Below are 19,980 nucleotides of genomic sequence, written 5' to 3'. Positions count from 1 at the left end.
TTACTCCACCAGGTAATACTTGTTTTTCTCATTAGCTCATCTCTTCTTTTCTAAAAGCAGAATATCCTGGTATTTTCTAAAATGGCGAATAGTACAAAATTTGGCAGCATTTAATAATCTCTTCATACGCAGTTCTCCCATAATTCAATTTGGTGTTTCCTGATGACAAATTTTCTATACTAATTACATGTCCTTCCCGTGCTCATTATATTGCCCTCACTCACATGCATTTTCATTCACATTCCCCCTCTGCAATTCTTTCTATGTTTTTGGCCTTCAGTTCTTTTATTCAAAGCTTCAGAGCTGGCATTCTCTTTGTCTTCCTGTGTGTCTACACATTTACTTCAAACTGAATAGACACAAAAATAAGGAGAATAATTGTACTTTTCTAAATAAATATTGGTGTGCATGCTTAATATATTCAAAATTATTATAATGGGCATGTACAAAAAATGATGTGCTCAATTTATAACTGTGGTAGTTTTAGATGGAGGAGAAAGATTATAGTAAAAAACAGGAGTTCATTCACAATTTCTGCATTGGCCTTTTCCACAATATATTTTACACCTTATTTTTAATTTACTACTATTTTCAATAACTTCAACTTTCTGAGAAGGTCTGATTGCATTTTATATAAATAAAAATTCTCTGTGTTCTCAGTTTTATTTTTCCCCCTTTTTTATTAGTAAAGACATTAACAATAAAATAGGCTCACTTGCTCCAGCTGGTAATTTCTCAGTACTAGTAATATATTATTCCTCTTTTTGTGACATCATAATCATCTATACAGAAGTACCATGTATCTTTGTGTAGAAGCTACTGTTTCCATTAAATTTAATTACCTCCCCCTGTGGTTTTAAATAGAAGTGGCTTCAAAATGAGGGCAGCTTCTATTAAATTTAATTACTTTCCCCTGCTGCTTGCATGGTAAAAGGGAGCTTCTAAATAAGAGCAGCTTCTAAACTAAAGTATATGGTAACTGCGTGTTAGCAATAACAAAATTGCAGCTAAACTACCTTTCTAGGAAGCCCCACAGGCCTATCCTTTCTCTTATTTTAATTTTTTTAACCTTGATTTAAGATTCTAAATAAATGAGCATTGCTAGAAGATATATTTTAAAAATCAACCTGGGTTTCCTAGGCTAAATAAAGGTAAATACACTATTTCTGTAAAGACATATTGGAAATTATCCCACACGAAGGTTCGAGCTCAGAACTTTTAAGATTAATATCATTTGTTGTTGTTTTCCAACTTTAAGGATGATGGGTTTATTCCTCACACATTTTTAATGTCTAGTAGGAAGCCTTCCTTGATTCTGTTCAGATGGATTTCAAGACTCTTTCCTAAAAGTTATTAAAAAGGCATCAAGTTTGGGGGCATGTCAGAGAAATATCCAGAAATAGTAATTTTAAAAAGTGAAAAAAGAAAAAACCATCAGGCTCATTATAAAGTACTATGTTTGAAAGAAAGTTAATCTATATACTTTGTAATAGTGTGAAAATGTAAATCAGTTTAAAAATACTACAATATAAATCTATAAAATCTAATAGAATATGAAATTTTAAGTACCTCTTTTTTAATTAAATATTAATTAGGAGAAAATACTACTGAGTTAAACCACCATTGTACTGTTTATTTTTATATACAGGCAGAATTTAGATGAACAATATTTCCATTCACTCAGACAGTTTAGTATAAATATAAAACAAGACACCCCTTAAGCATTTTAAGTAACAAATTAAACATTTACATTTTTTACTGTGCACTGAGGCTTAACATTTATGCAGCTTCAAAACCAAAGTACAGCCTCAAGGGAAGTCTCTCCACTGACAAATTAATACCTTAGAGAACAGAGCTGAATGGTGGCAATGAACTCATTTGTTCCCCCAATAATGAAGAATGACTTTTTCTTTACCACATCTGTGACTGTTGCTATGGTGACCCAGACTTACCTCATTGCTTCTCGGAGAGCTCCTCGTTCACCAAGAGTCGTGTGCTTGATGTCATCAAAATTATTCTCCAGCTTCTCGCAATTCTGCAACATATTTAAAAAATGCATTAATCCTCCAACATCCCGAGATAAAATTATATCTATGCAATTATGTAAAAAGATAATTGATTATATTGATTATGGACTCATGAAAAATATGCACACCACTTTAATTAGGTAGGATTCATTAAAATTGACAGTGTGAATTCAACAGTAACAAAATAAAAACATCTTATGATACAGATGTCATAAAAGCCTTCTTATCAATTTTTCAAAATTGGGTAAATAGAAGAAATGAGTATTATATAAAAGTAGTACAACTTCTAGAGTTTTGAGGTTTAAAAATTAGTGCTCTAAAATAATCTCAAGTATATCAAAGCCAATTTAAATCCAAAGGGAAAGTCAATAAAGTAAATTTGAAATCACAATTAACTATATACGATAAATATCTAGTTGTAAAAAAATTAGCATTTACTGACATGGAACAATAGAACCCAGGTATAACATAATATTAAAAGTTCCAACATTTTGGAATCAAAATTTTATAATAGGATCTTTAAATAACAATTACATACATCATGTTTATTTTCAAATATATATATAAATCTGTGTCCAATAAATAAGTCTAATTCCTAACTTAAGTGATATTATATCAGATTCTTAGCATTACTAAACTGAATTTTCTAAGAGTTTTTTTATTTTACTACATTTTTAACTATATTTTTATATGTAAAATTAACTTAACCTTATACGGCCCTAATAAATTTTGAGAACATAATGTATACGATTAAATTTTAGACTAAAACCTATATCCATATGAATCTTTTGGCACATTACATTTCACAAAGAATTTAGTGGTATTTAGGTAACAAAATAATTGGATTTAGCATTTTAGTTAATTTAACAAAGAAAAACTCAATAATAAACTTTTAAATATTAATGTGTTCCTTCTATTTTAAATTGTAAATAAGTATGCTGGATTTTAAAAATTACAGAATTTAAAATTAATAATTTCCAGTGTGTAAGAATTAACTGACAAAAATCTATTGATACATATAACTCTATTTTTACCTTGATTTCTTGTCAGCCAAATTAAGGTAAATGTCCTTTTAACACATAGTTTACATGCTTTTATAATGAAAATATTGAAAATTACCAAAATGTATCTAAAATAATTTGAATTCTGAATAAAAGCCCTTTTTTAGATATGTAAAACTGCAAATATCATCTCCTACTGTGTGCCTTGTCTTTTCATTTTTTTAGTATTCTTTTTTCATAAAGAGAATTTCTTATTTTTAATGAGATTCAATATACTATTGCTTAAATTTACAGTTAGTGCTTTTTCTGTCCTGTTTAAGAAATCTTTGACTTCCTCAAGGTTATGAATATACTTTCCTATATTCTTTCACAAAACTTTAATATTTTACATTTCACATTTAGATGTGAAATCCATCTAGGAATGATATTTGTACATGGAGAGAAATAGGAAATCACACCGTATAGGTAAACAATTAAATCAGTACTATTTATTGAAAAGACCATCATTTCCCCACTGTAATTCATTTTTTCCATAAAGTAAGTCACAGCATAAACGGGGTCTGTTTCTGGAATCCATTATGGCCAACTGCTCAATTTCCTATACTATTTTAATTACTTATATCTATAATAAAGAACTCCTACAAACAAATATGAAAAAGACAAATAACTCAATGGAAAATAGCTAAAGACTTATATAAATACTATATAAAAGAGAGTATCCAAGTAGCTAATTTGAAAAAAAAATGCTCAACATTATTAGTCATAAAAAAAAAATGCTCAACATCATTAATCATGAGGAAGATGCAAAATTAAACCATATCACTACACACTTTGCAAATGCCTAAAATGAAAAAGATGAATCATACAAAGTATTCTTTTAGTATAAAAAGCAACCGAAACACTGCTGGTGGAACTGTAGATTGTTACAACCACTTTGTAAGGTTTTTGGGCAGTATTTTCAAAAGCTGAACATTCAGGCTTAGGAATACACCCAGAACAAATGTATAAAATGTTCACCTAAAGTCACATACAAGAACATTATAGTAACACTATTCAAAATAGCCCAAAACTGGAAATGAGTCAAATGCATGTCAAGATGAAATATATAAATAAATTGTGATATATTAATACAATGGAAAACTACACAGCAATGAGAATCAACAAACTAAGTCTACATGGAATAACATGGATACATCTCACAGACATAGTATTGAGCAAAAGAAGTGACAGAGAAAAAGCACATAGCAAAATTATTCCACTTATATAAAGTTTAAAAATAGGCAAAGCTACAATCAATAATCCAAAAAGGAAAATAAGACAATTCAATTTATAAGAGCATAAAAAATAGTAAAATACTTACAAATAAATTTAACAAAACAAGCATAAGACTTGTGCACTAAAGAGTACAAAATATCATGAAAAAAAGACCAGAATAAATGAAAAATATCCTATGTTCACGGATTAGAAGACTTGATATCGGTAAGACGGTACTACTCCCTAAATTGATCTAAAGATGCAATGCAATTCCTGTCAAAATCTCAGCTGACGTTTTTTTGCAGATTTTGACAAGCTGGTTCTAAAATTCATATGAAAATGCAAGGGATTCAGAATAATCAAAACATTCTTAAAACAAAGGAGTAAAACTGAAGGATTCATACTTCCTGAGTTCAAAATTAACTACTAAACTACAGTAACCAAGACATTGTGGTACTGGCATAAGAATGAAAATACGGAGTAACGTATATTTGCACAAATATTTGCACACAAATTCATAACAGAGAAAATGTAGAAAACACCCAGAGTCAATGAAATGATGAATGGATAACCAAATGTGGTATACTGATAAAATGGAATATTATTTGGCCATAAAAAGGGAAGTTCTGATACATGGTACAACACAGATGAGCCCTGAAAACATCAGGCTAACTTAAAAAGCCAGATACAAAAGACCACATTATATGAGTCCACTTATATGACACGTACAGTATAGGCAAATCCATAGAGAGAGAAAGGAGATTAGTTGTTGCCAAGGTCTCGAGAGCACAGGGGGAATGACTGCTAACGGTAATGGGGTTTCTTTTCAGAGAGATGAATGTATTCTGGAATTAGTAGTGATTGATGCACAACTCTGTGAATTTACTAAAAACTACTTAAGGTTTAAAAGAGTGGACTTTATGGTCTGTGAATATATCTCACTAAAACATTTTAAAAATAGGCAAAACTGGGGCCAGCCCCGTGGCCAATTGGTTAAGTTTGTGAGCTCTGCTTTGGCAGCCCAGGGTTTCCCCGGTTCGGATCCTGGGCGCGGACATGGCACCGCTTGTCAGGCCATGTTGAGGCGGCATCCCACATGCCACAACTAGAAGGACCCACAACTAAAAATATACAACTATCTACTGGGGGGATTTGGGGAGAAAAAGCAAAAAAAAAAAAGATTGGCAAGTTGTTAGCTCAGGTGCCAATCTTAAAAAAAAAAAGAAAATAGGCAAAACTAATCAAGATGTTGGAAGTTGGTTAAAAGTGACTACAGGAGGTACAAGAGAGTCTTCCCAGAGCACTGTTTAATTCACTTTGTGAAAATTCATGGGACTAAATATTTAAGATCTGTTTACTTTTCCATATGCAATCATATTGCAATAAAAAGTTTTTAGAATAGAATCTGAGTCCTGTTTAAGAAATCATAATGCAACCACATATCACTATAGTTAAAATGAAAGAATGTTTTATTCTTTAATTAATTAAATAAGATTTTATTATTTATTGAAATTCTATACTAAAGATTCAGTTCCTGTAACAGAGTTTAACTTATCCCGATAAGCTCTTGATACTTTATTAACTAAATTATGAATTTTTCTTTCTATAGTGAATAGTCTTAAAGGATGAAATTTATACAATTATAATTGTAAAGATGAGAACTTAAATTATTTGAATTAGACGCCTTTGAAGAACACTTTTCCAGTGCTTCTGAAATAAAAATTAAGTTTAGTTAGAATCTGGGCCTCTAAAGAAGAAAGCAGAGTTTTCCTTTCTCTTTGCCTAATACTGGCAGTCAGACAAAAAAAAGGGGAGTGGGGGGTACAAATATAAATTTTACACTTTACAGATTATAATGCCCTTTCAAATTATTTCTATGGAAATAATAATTTTTTAAAAAGAGTTTTACACTCATAGATGTTCACTGAAGCATTTTTATAACAGTTGAAATATTGGGGAAGAAATTTGAAATTTTCAATAGAGGAATGGTTAAATAAAATACTTTAAATTTGAGGGATGTTATGCATTCATTCTGAATGCTGTTTAGGTAATTTTTAACAAACCAACGTTTATACGTCAGCCTTTAATTTTCTTAAAACACTAGAAAATTGAATATATTGCATGATATGATTATAATTACAGAAAACAAGAAACACCATAAAAGAGCAGAAATGAAATATTAGTAACTCAGATTATCTCAGAATGTTGAATAAACAAGAGTGTTTCTTTTTACTTATAGCTTTCAATATTTTCCAAAGTGCAAAGTTTTTACAAATATTTGTATATTCTATGTTGAATATGATGTTTTTGTAAAATATAATACAACCAGATAGGTGCTAGCAATAAAAGACATTTAATATAAAACAAGACTTTTTCAAAATTTTTTAATTTTTTTGTTTAAACATGCACAGGGTCCCTAATTAAGATTTTGCCTCCTCTATTTCCCAACGAGTTCATGAAAGTTTTCATATTTCAAATTACCCAAAAGTGTTCCCAATCCTCAGTTTGCCTTCTTCACTTTTGCACACACAAAGAGAGGTATAAGGATGTATACAAAGCAATATGAGAAAAAAAAGCCATGTAATAAAATCTGTTACATTCATTTGCTACATTCAGCCTACAACGTAGTTAACGTTAACAATTGCTACTCAAAAAACAGTACTTGGGCTGCTAAATGAATACCTGAAAATACCCAAACACAACTACTGAGTGTATAATATTTAGAATGTCTTGTTTTTAACCTTCATATATTTAAACAATAATATATGACTAGTATCTAGTCACAATTCTAAACAGACTTCATGATGCCGTTTTTAAAGTTGTCTAATATTCCTCTGCATCCATATGCTATTATTTATTAAGCCAATTTATTTTTGGGTGGTTTTGTTTGTTTCCTAATGCTATTATAAATATAGGATAGGAATAGATGGCTGAAATGAATTAAAAACTTAAAAACTAGTAAGAAAGAAAAAGTAAATATTCATAGACTGGGATTATTCATTCAACTAATATCTCCTATAATGCAAACTGTCTTCACCTAAAATGTATTCCAAGTATGTGAGCATTACTATCTATCTGGTACGGTCAATACTCAAATTCACGGTTTCTGATTCTAAATTTCTTTTTGTTCCCCAATTACACCATTAATGGGAAACAATGTATGTTTTCTTTATAGTCACATAATTCTATTTACTTTCCTCTGCAGTTAGGTTTGCCATAAGCCCAACCCCATCAATTTAGACGAATCACTGCTAAGAGTATTACATTTAAATCTCACAGGGAAGAAGGTTTCATAACCTTTTCTTTCAAACTTTACTGACTCTCGATATGAAAAACACCACCTATCTTTAATTTGATGCTTCCCCACAGATGGTTTATAAACCAGATGTGGGAATAAATATTTTTATTTAATTGCTACGAGCAAATTTTTAATAAATCTCCAATTTTGAATATATACACATATACACACATACATATACACATATACATATATGTGCCTTTGCTAAACGGAGTCATTTAATAGAAATAAACCTGTTCCTTGACAGAATATTTTTGTTTTGTTTGATTGGTTTTTCAGAAAATCTTAGAAACTTTGCCAGCAGGGATTAACAAAATCAAACAACACTATGCCTAAATCTCTTTATTTAAAAACAATTGTTTGAAGGGGCAGGCCCAGTGGTGCAGCGGTTAACTTCACATTTTCCGCTTTGGCAGCCCAGGGTTCACCAGTCCAGATCCCGGGTGTGGACCTATACACTGCTTATCAAGCCATGCTGTGGCAGGCATCCAACATATAAAAGTAGAGGAAGATAAGCACAGATGTTAGCTCAGGGCCAGTCTTCCTCAGCAAAAAGAGGAGGATTGGCGGCAGACGTTAGCTCAGGGCTAATCTTCCTCAAAAAGATGAAAATAAAAATAAATAATAAAAACAATTGTTTGGAGTTAGAATACTGTCTTTAAGACCCAGGATGCTATATGAAATGTGCTATTGAATCGTTAAAATCAATGGAAGGGGCGTAATAATTGTATTACTGTAATTAAGAAAGAATTTCAAGATCTCAATTTAGCCATTTAAAGTTACTCCCTAGACCACAGCAATAACACCCATGGCCAAAGAAAGTCACAGATATTTAATATTTAAGGCAGCCTGCCACAACAGTGGGACGTGGTAGCTTAGAATCAAAAGCAAACACAGATGGAGTCCACAAAAACCTACTGTCATCCCAATATCCATGTCTGAAGTCCTTTGGGGAAAAAACTGTATAATAAAATGTAACAAACAAAAATTAAGATAAGTTTTTCTCATTTTTTATAATTTATAAACACTTCCAAAAAACAAATGTTAATCTGATCGATATTTTGGAAAAGGTCATTTTTCATAAAGTCCATGTGCAGATAATCTTTTAAAAGCAGAATACTTGAGAAAAATTTACCTTTTCAGGTTTATATTTTCAAAAATTATACAGATGGTTTCAGAATCTCAAACAGGTCCTTTTCTATATGGTGAATTGAGAGCATAAAGAAAGAATACATCCAACTTTTTGTCTGTGTGTTTTTTCTTTTGGTCCTCAAATCCCTCATCCACCTCCTCCTCTTCACCACCACACTGTAATTTTAAACTTTATCTTGGCTTCCACCACTGCCGAAGGAACAAGTTCATGAAAAACATTAAAGAAGAAACAAATGAAATTACTGGATTTTGAGTTTTTAAAGGCCCATTCCTAGCATAAACAATAGGGTTGGAAGACCACTTGACTGTCTAGTTTATCCAACCACAGAGACAGGAGATAAAAACATTCTCTTGAAGGCAAAAGAGAGAGAAAAGTTGGACACAGAAGCTTGAAGTGGCCCCACGGAGCTCGCTGCGGCTCCAGGAATTGAGGACAGCCACAGTTCTCAAAGTTAGCTAAGAGTGTTCTGGGGCAACTGGAGGTATTGCTTCATTTTATTGATAGGAAGTCTCAACTTTAGTAGTGATTTATCTGGAAGTGGTTAAAAGTACATATTTTGTCACGAAGTGAAACAGGAACCCAAAACGAGTATTAGATTAACAAAAAAGGAAAGAATGCCCCATGTCTTTTACTTCCTGAGTCTGCACTAAGTTTATTGTGCCTTAGCAGAACAATGAAGGAAATAAGTAAGCCCCATAAGCATTTAAATAGTCTAAGTGCTACCTCCATCAAAAATACTTCTGTGTCCTGAAATGGAAATCAAATTCAAGATTTTTTTTTATTTTTCAAGAACAACATATTAAAGTACCAAATAAGAGATATGTGAGTTGAATTCTAATTCAGACAAATACTAGTCTTTTACCATAATGAGATAAATGTCTCAAGCAACTAACATCTTTACCTGCTCATCTTCTCCAGAAATAAAATTAAGCATCAGAGCCACTGGGTGAGAGGCAAACAGACTCACTGTCAAGTCCGCAAGCAATTACATTTCCCTAACATTAGGGGCAACTATAAGTAGAGTGAAGCCAATGTCTTCCTATCAAAGTGCATCCTCAGCCCAGTTCACATGAGTATGAATCTGAGAAAAATTATAAACTTATTTGTAAGTGATGAGCATTTTAATATACTGTTCATTCTAGGGGATGTTAGTGTAGGACTATGCCAGAAGGCAATTTCAGGCATAAGTCAGACATAGGGGATTTATTTTCCAAGATATAAAATGTCCAAACAATTCTAAAAAATTCCCTTGTCCACAGTGATGACTTGCACTTCCTAGTTTTCAAGTGCCTCATAATTTCCTTTGATCAAGCTAATAGCACAAGAAAGCTGCAACCATCACAGCAGAAGCAAGGTGGTGCATGCATTTTGTAGGAAAGAAGGAAGGGAAAGGCAGAGCAGAGGGTAAATAAAAGGGAAAAGAGGATACAGAGAGAAAATGAATGAACAAACTACTCCTTAGAGTAGCAAGAACAAGAACAAGAAAAACCAGTGATTAGTAATAAAACACTGGGACAAGAAGCCAGCCTACTAGCCTAGACACCAGGGAGCAAGCAGTGGGGACACACAGGAAAAATGCAAGGACAATAAAAGTATTGAATTTAGCGCTGACTAGACATTTCATTTGCTACAACAGGCAAAGGTTATCCCTACTGAATTAGCAGGAAACTGGAAATCCATCTCAGCAACCACTGTAAACTTTATAGTGTTTTGGCATATAAGGATCAAATATAGTAACCTAGCAAACGTGGAGGGTTTACTCTGTGTGGGCACTCTTTTGAGCTTTACACATTTAATCTGCACAACAACCATAGATATCTATACTTGACAAATGAGGAAACGGGCACAGGGAGATTAAGATAACTTGCCCAAACCTATACAGCTAGTAAGGGATAAGCAGGGACTTGAACCCAAGTAGCCTGTCCTCAGAGCCAGGCTCAAATCTCTCCAAGACTGCTTCAAAAGAGTAAACTGAATAAAGTAATATAATAAAGTTCCGAATAGGTCCTCCTCTAGGTACCTATTGTTAAATTTAGATACCCGACTTGATGGATAATAGTTTACTACTAAAGTGGGGCATAAGTTCTTGCAGAATTCTGTCTTATTTCTGTTTAGATGTGCTATACTGTGCAATTTAGAAAAATAAGGAATCCAATGTACACATGTTTAGGCCAAATTAATACCCATAAATATTTTGCATGCAACAGTCTTTATTTGGGTCTGTGACACCACTGTGACAAATATAATGAGCAATTAAATTCCCAAGTGCTCAGATTTTGGCAGCAATTAAAGTAGAAACTAGAAACCAAGCATCAAAAAGAACTGGTTTGGGTGGGCCTCCTGCCAAATGAATCCCCATGGGTTGAAGGAGGGTCTAGAGCTTCAACTGTGATAGGTTTTAGAGTGTTTTATGTCTCATCTGTGTTAGGGACTGTATAAAAGTATAATAAAACAAATGAGTAGAATATCAACAGCTACATGGGAGCAAAATACCACGAGGAGATCTCTGAATGCTGAGAAATTTAAATAAGATCACTGATTAAACGATACCAAACAATAACAAATTCAACCAAACATCTACTAATTCATATGCTGGATGGAGCTGGAAAGAAGCAAAAAAGTCAGCAAATTACATTATTTAATAAAAGATTTCATGGTATTACCATAGGACTTAATTTCCAGAGGACTGCATTTCCTTAATGAAATAATCACAACAACCAGAACTAAATGGGTTGGATCTGAAATTCATACACAAACGTAAATTTTAAAAATTAGAAAACTAATTTTAATAAATGAGGAAACTCAGTTCTATATTATTAAGGTGGCAGAGAGTTAACGGCACAGCTACAAGAACTTAAGCCTCAGAATTACTAATCAATTAAATTTCAATTCAGAAGAAAATTCCTGAAAATCTGCTATATGATAGGTATCGTGCTAAGCACAAGGGATAGAAATGTAAACAAGATAAGATCCAAACTTGATCACAATCAAGTGAGAATATAAAGAGAGAAGAATTCATTCTCCTGGAGCAGCGATATCTATGAGTTTATTACTTCTGAACATGTTTTTGAAACAAGCCCAAATTTTCCAGATTAAGGCGGGAAAAATATCTAAGGGCGTAGAATTGGCTCTCGCCTCAAGACCTCAGCGTTATTGCCTACTAGCTGCCTGTCCTTAGGCAGGTTACTTAACTCAGCTCATTCTAAGTGAAATATACTTACCTTCTAGGGCTGTCAACAGGATTAAATGAGATAATATACACAAATCACTTAGTACACTGAACAAATAGAGGAGGAAGGGCGAGAGTATCACCATAATCCTAATGGATTAGATTTTACAGGGTGAGATAGAAAAATGTGCATTTTTCATGTTTTCCAGGTGATTCTTATAAATAATAAAGTAAAATAAATGCAGTCATTATGGAAAAAAAAAAAGACTTTTAACTCTTTGGTCATAAGATCCCTATGAGAATATAGTGAGAATCATAATCCTTTCCTTATAAAAAATTAAATATTCACAAAACATACATATATATATCTATATAATATGCTATATACAATTTAACTGGGGCAACGGATCCCCTGAAACCCATCTCTGGTACTATGTCTATGCTGAAATTTTAACATCAGGAAGAAAAATTTTGCAGTAGACCTAGATGACATAGAAATGAAAGTTACAAATATAACCAGTTGTCCAAGTATCTTAAGAAACAAGGGGTCCGATAGCTAGCAAATTTCTATTGGTGTTTGATAATGATGCTTAAGTTCAAGCAATTTAAATAACCAATAGAAAATATGATGCAAAAGTCAATCCTGTTGCCAAGCCAAAAATGAAAGCCAGTCATCCACTCCATCATTCATTCAATTTTTATTTAAAATCTAATAGGTGCCAGACACTCTGCAAGTCACTGGGGATACCAAGTCAAAAAAAAAAAACAGAAAAAGAAAAAGAAAACTCTTCATTTTCAAAAACTACAATTTCAATTCAAAAAGGTAATTGTTATTAGGCAAGTCTGTCTCACATCCAATGGGAGAATCATTGCCACATATTAACCATGTATTAATGATCTCAGATGGTTGAAAGCCTACAGCAAACTCTATTTTGAAAGACCCACAGGGAACTATTACCAAGGAGGCCACAAGTCTTATGGAGGCAATTATAAATTCACACTTTTAAAACCTGAAGAATTTAAGTAAAATAGCACACTCCAAGTTATACGACTACGACTCTAAGGCAATTTAACATTGATTAATTTAATGGTTTTCTTTAGGCAGTAAGGTAAATCTGGAAAAGATAATACCCGTGCATATGCTTCTGATGTAATTAGAAATTCCCAAGGTCTAAATTCCTCTAAAGAACGAGTCAATTAGATGAACTTCCTTTTCCAGCAAAATGTTATATTTTAATTTTGGCGCTCAACAAGAAGCCTCAAAACTAGCCCTACTAAAGTTCTTTACAAGTCAAGCAAGAAATAATGACTATATTCAGATTTTTTAAAGTTCCAGATGAACATTCTAATACCAATATGCGATTTCCAGTTCTAATCAAGAGATTCATATTTCAATAGATAATTGCTTTTCCCTTCGGTATGTCTTAACTAGGCTAATCCTTTCAGGGAACATTAAGACATAATCATATTTAGCTAATGTCATCTCACTAATGGTGGCCAGCTTACAATCAGGCCCTGTCTAGGAGAATCTTCTATGAGTCACAGGGAAATGGAATATAATAGAGTAGGAAAGGTAGGAGCTGTGGAGGCAGGAAATCTGTTTTTAAGTTCCAGCTTTGCAACTAAAGTGCTTACGTGTTCTTAGGAAAGTGCTTGACATCTCAATCTGCAGATATTCCTTAAGAAATGAAGGTCTCAGTGAAGATGCTAAAAGTAATGATGCCCATTTCAAACTGTTGTTGTGAGGATAAATGCGATCACGTATGTGAAAATACACTGTAAACAAGAAAGCACTGCTCAAATATTGCTTTACATTTTTAAATGGATAGAATGAATCTCATTTTGAGGTTCATAATCTAAATCAAAATGCATTTTAGTTATATTTACTTTGAAATATTTTAAGATTTCAACTCTCATTCATGGTGAGAATTAAGTAATATTTTAGTACTTTCCCAAGGTAAGCAAAAATAAAAATAAAGAATTGTGCTGCAGAATCCTACCTGCTGACCATTAATTCCTATATCTAAAGGAGGTCAACAAAATTCACGGTTAAGTAGTTACTTTTTAATCTTGATTTCTTATTCAAAATTACCACACAAGGGGCCAGCCCAGTGATGTATGTAGCAGTTAAGTTCACACAATAAACTTTGGCAGCTCAGGGTTCACCAGTTCGGATCCAGGGCATGGACCTACCCACTGTTTATCAAGCCATGTTGTGGCAGGCATCCCACATATAAAGTAGAGGAAGATGGGCATGGCTGTTAGCTCAGGGCCAATCTTCCTCAGCAAAAAAACGAGGAGGATTGGCAGCAGACGTTAGCTCAGAGCTAGTCTTCCTCAAAAAGAGAAAAAAATTACCACACAGTTCTTTATATAATGAATGGTTATGTTTTAATTGTGTCTCACATGGTTTATGGGATAATCAAATGAAACACAGTGTCATTATTTCAACAAATATTGTGGAGTATTATTGTCAATTACTGCCAATCTCAAATCACAACACAAACCTTAATATTTGCTTTTTGGAAGTCATTATTGTTTATTTTATTCACTTAATCTTGACAAAGGGAAGGCTTTCAAAGAGCAAGTTAAATAATGAAAATCTATTATTCCAACCCACGAAGTTTTGTCACCTTCAAACTCTGTGTGATCTGACCAGTCTCTTTCCTACCAGGCTTCCTGAGCTCAGTCTGCTCCAATGACAGGGCCTCCTTGCTGTTCTGTCCACACAGAAGCACCCTTTCACCTCAGGGCCTCTGCACTTGCTGTTCTCTCTGCCTGAAAGGTTCTTCCCCTAAATATTCACACGGCTTACTCTTTCATCTCATTCAGGTCTCTGTTTGTCACTTCTTTAGAAACATTTTCCCTGACCACTGCCTCTAAAAATGAACCCATTCTCGCTCTCCGCTCCCTTGCCCCTCTTTACTATTCTTCTTCATAATATTTATCACACTTACATTATATTACACATTACAGTATTTTTTAAATACTGACTGTAAGTTCATGACAGCAAGAGGTGCTTTTTTTAAATTACTACTATATTTCCACATAGCAGTTAACCATTAAAGGTTTGTTGAATGGATGTTCTAGAACTTTCACATACATAAATCAGATGCTAGCTTCAATTAAAAGTGCAAAAGGAAGTCAGTGTGGGCAGCTGGCTATCTGTCCTCCGAGAGACCTTCCATGCAGCCATGTCTTGGTGACAAAGTCATGCTCCAAATTTGGTTCTTCAGATTTGCAAAATAACAAAGTTAATTTTGTCAGTCCATGACAATGAGTCTGCCTATTATATTCTGCCTCACACTAACCAAGTGAACGGAAACAGATGTACAAAACTAGAATGCAGATGCACTCATTTATTACATGAAACTGTCACATGGGCTGGACTATCGTGATAACATGATCAGTGAAATTTAACTCAGGAAACTCAACAGAGAATGGCAAAGAAAAATCAAACGCTGCTTAGTGAGCATAGATTCTGAAGCCAACAGGAAAGACCTAATTCCAACAAGATCAGAACTTTACATAGACAAGTCTTCGGGTGTGGTATATTTACGAATTAACTTCTATAAAAAGTATTTCTACCAAAACAGAATAGTAAATTCATTTTCTTAATACTAATCAGTTCACAATAGCAAGCCCTTCATTTACTGGCTGATTTGTTATCATCCAGAAGAACTGATGCTAGCTCTGAACAATCTCCATTAAAATGACCATCAACCACGTGATCCAACAGCTATCTACCTTTGTCATGTGGTAGCTTAAAAGAAACTATTTACTAATAATTTTTACTAACATCAATATTAACTATCACATCACTAAGTTAAATACCGCCACTAGAAAACCGTAAGTACACAGCTATTATATAGGATCTCAAGCTTATTCCAGATAAAAAATTTGATGTAATCTGGAGGCCTCAAGTTTAAACCAATCCCTTGTCCTTGGGGAGTTTCTCTCTGAAGCAGCAGGCGATCCTCGAATAGGTGCTGTCTAAGCAGATGAGGAAAACTTTGGGATCAGGGATGAAGGGAAAAAAGTCAAATAACTCCATTGTCACTACTGTGGTATTTCTTTACATCTCAAAGACAACTTTAGATAGTTAAGTTTTTCCTATAGAGAATTATTTTCTGGAATATCACCCACTTAAGAATGCTAAACAAATGTCTCATTTACTGAATTCAGTGTGTGTATTCATGAATTTATTAATTACATAAGAACACATTATTCTCAGTGTTTAGCAATTAATTTTTAATATGTTTAATTTGATCAAAATCTACAAAGGTCTACTCAGGCCATATGGCTGTGCAATGCAATGCATGATGCATTGTATCAATACCACACAGAGCGTGTAAGATGTACAGCTAGGCACCAGGTAAACTCACAGACGTGAGCATACTCTTTTCTCTTGTACTGGGAAAGATCACTTACTTTAAAATTCTACTTCTTAAAAAATAATTAAAATCCCCCTATGTATTATTTTAAGCTATCTCAATTCTCTTGTTTGGAATAAAACCCACTGAGATCACAGTAAAGTGAGTCAATTCAATCAGGAAGGAGGAATTTATTAAGTTGTGGTACTGAAATTCAACAATCTTCAGTGTATCACAAATTTTATATGTCCTTTACAAAAAAATTATGCAAACCAATTCAACACAAGCCTCCATAAACAGCACCTAAATTGATAAACTGATTTTTGTTTATAAAGGAAAAATATGCTTAAGATTTCCCTATATACAGTTATGGAATGCTTGGTACAAGATAAATATCAGACAAAAAAACCTAAAATAGTATTTCTAATCATTTATCTTTAAAGGCACATGTGCATTTTAAATATGTTAGAAAAGATTAATGGAACCATTTAAGATCTTGTGTTAAGTTAAAATTCAGGAAAGCAATCATTTTTAAGTCACAAAAGATAAAGCCTTCTAAAATCCTTCTGGCTTTGAAGAAATAAAGGCTTTTACTTGACAGTTAACTTACATAAATTTGTATCAAAAAGAAAACTTGGCAGAGACTTCTAAATTCATAACAATTGTCTATTAGTCTGTTTTTAATAATTTTTCTTTGGCATGTAATCCTCTTTAATTAGATTCCACTCTCTGTTGTTTCAAGACCCATAAACTGATGTCTTATATACCAGCTGCTAAAGCAGGAGTTACTGTCTAAATGATATTCACAATGAGTATTTAGAAGGTTTACAATTATACCCTTGCTAATAAATTGTGCTATTTTCCCCAACAATTTTAAGTGCTAATCTTCAGAAGGCATTTTAAAATTAGCTAAAATTCTGTCAAGAGATTTACAAAAATTGTTAGCATGAAGATAATTATGTCACAGTCCTTGGACTCCAACTCTGATTGTGTGCATAAATCAGAAAATGTCAGCTGTGTTTTCCCTTAATAATTATCTTTGCAGCAATATATTATAGTCTAAACTCCTATTATAATTTTTGTTTCTGGTTTCTAAAACACCAGACAGTTATTTCAAAAGTTTGGAACTGATTAAATAATTCATATTCCCCAGAATAATAAATGATTATCAGTTCTAAAATTTTAAGTATCAGTAATAAGTAGATCAATAGGGAGAGTACAAATTCAGTGTTCATGAACCATCCACCACAGGGAACTAAACACTTGAATGTGGTAATGAATTTTTTTTTAATGTTGACTAGGTAAAAATCTAACACAGCAGATAGTAGGCACATAGAGGTATAGATTTGATTAGAAATTCTAGGATATATTTACTTTTTATTTCAACACCAGAGGCACATGAAACACTCTGTGTCTGAACTATGTATCAAGTTACTTATCTGTCAAAATACAATCATTTTTCTTAAAGATTGGCACCTGAGCTAACATCTGTTGCCAATTTGTTTTTTCCTTCTTGTCCCCAAAGCCTCCTAGTACATAGCTGTACATTCTAGTTGTTAGTGACTCTGGCTGTGCTATGTGGGATGCCGCCTCAGCACGGCTTGATGAGGAGTGCTGGGTCTGCACCCAGGATCCGAACCAGTGAAACCCTGGGCCACTGAAGTGGAGCACACAAACTGAACCACTCGGCCATAGGGCCAGCCCCACAATTATTTTTCTTATAAAAATATGACTTTTATTTGAGAAGGTATAAAATAAAAAGTAAATTCTCTCCCTTTTTTCCAATAATCACAAATTACAAGTGTTTTGATTTTCTGTAATTAAATAGATTTTAGGCCAAAACATAGAATTCTGATATAAGCTAAGTAATCAAAACAAAAACCAAAGTCTTTAGACAGTGATCTTTATACTTAATTAGCTATAATACCAGGAAGCATTTTGCTTGGTGTGTTTCTCACCATATCGAGCATTTTAGAATTAGCAAAGATAACAATTCCAGTTCTCTGAATACTTCAATGAAGTAATTTATCAAAATGGCTGGATGTAATAGATAAAGGTACGTCATTCAGAACTATGAGTATTCAAAGCCAAATGAAAAAAGGGTGTATCTTCCTGGAACATTAGTTTCATGAAAGACATTTTGGGAAAAGGTTTTGAAATTTTGCCTGTCAACGAAAATAGAAAGAGTTACATTTTCCATGGGACCCAGTATTGTGTTCTTTCAATGAAATCTCAGTGTGGGAAAAAGTGATGTGCATTAAGTAACTGGTAAATAATGGAAATGGAGTATTATTACTGAACTTAACATTAGAAACTCTGCAGTCACATCAAATTAATAGGGCCACTGCTAGCCTAAAAACGAGTGTAGGAGCTAGAATCAGTGATTTCAGCAGATCTTCATGAACCAATTTTCCAAAAAATTAGTTTGTAGCCTTAGAAACCAGGCTGCTTTCCTCCTAAGTGAAACCAACCAACAGACAAAACTCTCTCCTCCAAAATACTTCAACATCTTCCATAACAACTTCCCTAAACACATTTTAGTAGTAAAAACATCATCAAGCTTCACTCCTTTCACAGTAGACTCCCCAGCATAAAAAACATGTTGAAAATTCTGCATATCATAAATGAATTAGCAGTTTTAAGTTTAATTTTTCTTTAATTTCAAATTTTATTCAATAATTAATGTTCAATTACAAAAGTAACATATGCCCTTGTAAAACTGGAAAAAATACAAAAGTGTGTAAAAATTAATAACCTCTTACCCCCAACCTAACTTCTAATTGCACTCCTTTGTGCTAATCATTTTAATAAGCACAACTATCTTCCTATAGTGTTTTCCATGCTCACACAAACATAGCTTAATGTTGTGGTTTTTCTGTGTGTGTGTGTAGTTGTTTTCCAATGGGATCCACCTTTCAAAAAGGCTAGCAAATGTTTTTTCACATAACATGGATATGTATTCAACAAGATCAATAAATATATCTCTAAAATTCCAAACACTGCTTAAAATTCCATATTTTGTTTAATAATTTTATTGATAAAAATGTAGCTTTTATCCTAACATTTTATTGTTACAAGTTACGCTATAATACATACTATTTTACATGGGTAATGGTCATTTTTCTTATCGTGGGATAAATGCTTCATATTGGAAATGTTACAATATTTTTTTTCATTTTAATATACATTACTAGATATTTCACCAAAAGTTCCTACCAATTCACAACCCACTAGCAGTGTCTGAAAGCTTTTAGTTACCTGAAACTTTGCCAATGCTGGATGTTATTAATCTTCTAAACATTTACCAATTTGAGATTGGAAATGATTTTACAATTCCTGGGCTACTAATGAGGTTGAACATCTTTCCATGTGTGGCTGTTCATATTTTCTTTTTTAGATATTACATATTTATATCCTTTGACATTTTTTATTATTTACGTTATAAATATATTCCTAGACAATTGTTTTTATTTGACTTGTTTAGGGTACATTTTGCCACAGAATCGTTAATGTTAATCTGTTTTAAAGTATATTAAGAATAACAAAAAAAAACATAAAAATATGAGATGAATATAAAATGGATTTTTAGAGGAAAATTTATAACATTAAAAAATATAGCAGGAAACAAAAATAAAGTGTTGGAAATTATAAAGAAGCGTTTAAAACAAATTATAACAAAAAAATAAATAAAAAGAAAGAATCTCT

The 19,980-nt window shown here is 32.8% G+C and overlaps 1 protein-coding gene across 2 annotated transcripts in view; it reads right to left on the bottom strand.

Annotated features, from left to right (window-relative positions):
* Window positions 1-19,980, bottom strand: part of DPYD (dihydropyrimidine dehydrogenase) — a 768,719-nt gene that overhangs the window by 663,449 nt on the left and 85,290 nt on the right. For both annotated transcript variants that reach the window (XM_023641574.2, XM_023641571.2), the window contains exon 3: window positions 1,953-2,035. In XM_023641574.2, the coding sequence (XP_023497342.2) occupies window positions 1,953-2,035 (83 nt within the window). The remainder of the gene's footprint in view (window positions 1-1,952; window positions 2,036-19,980) is intronic.

Source organism: Equus caballus, chromosome 5 (genome assembly GCF_041296265.1).
Source record: "Equus caballus isolate H_3958 breed thoroughbred chromosome 5, TB-T2T, whole genome shotgun sequence".
In the NCBI taxonomy this organism is placed as follows: Eukaryota; Metazoa; Chordata; class Mammalia; order Perissodactyla; family Equidae; genus Equus; species Equus caballus.
This window is presented reverse-complemented; position numbering and strand designations above follow the sequence as displayed.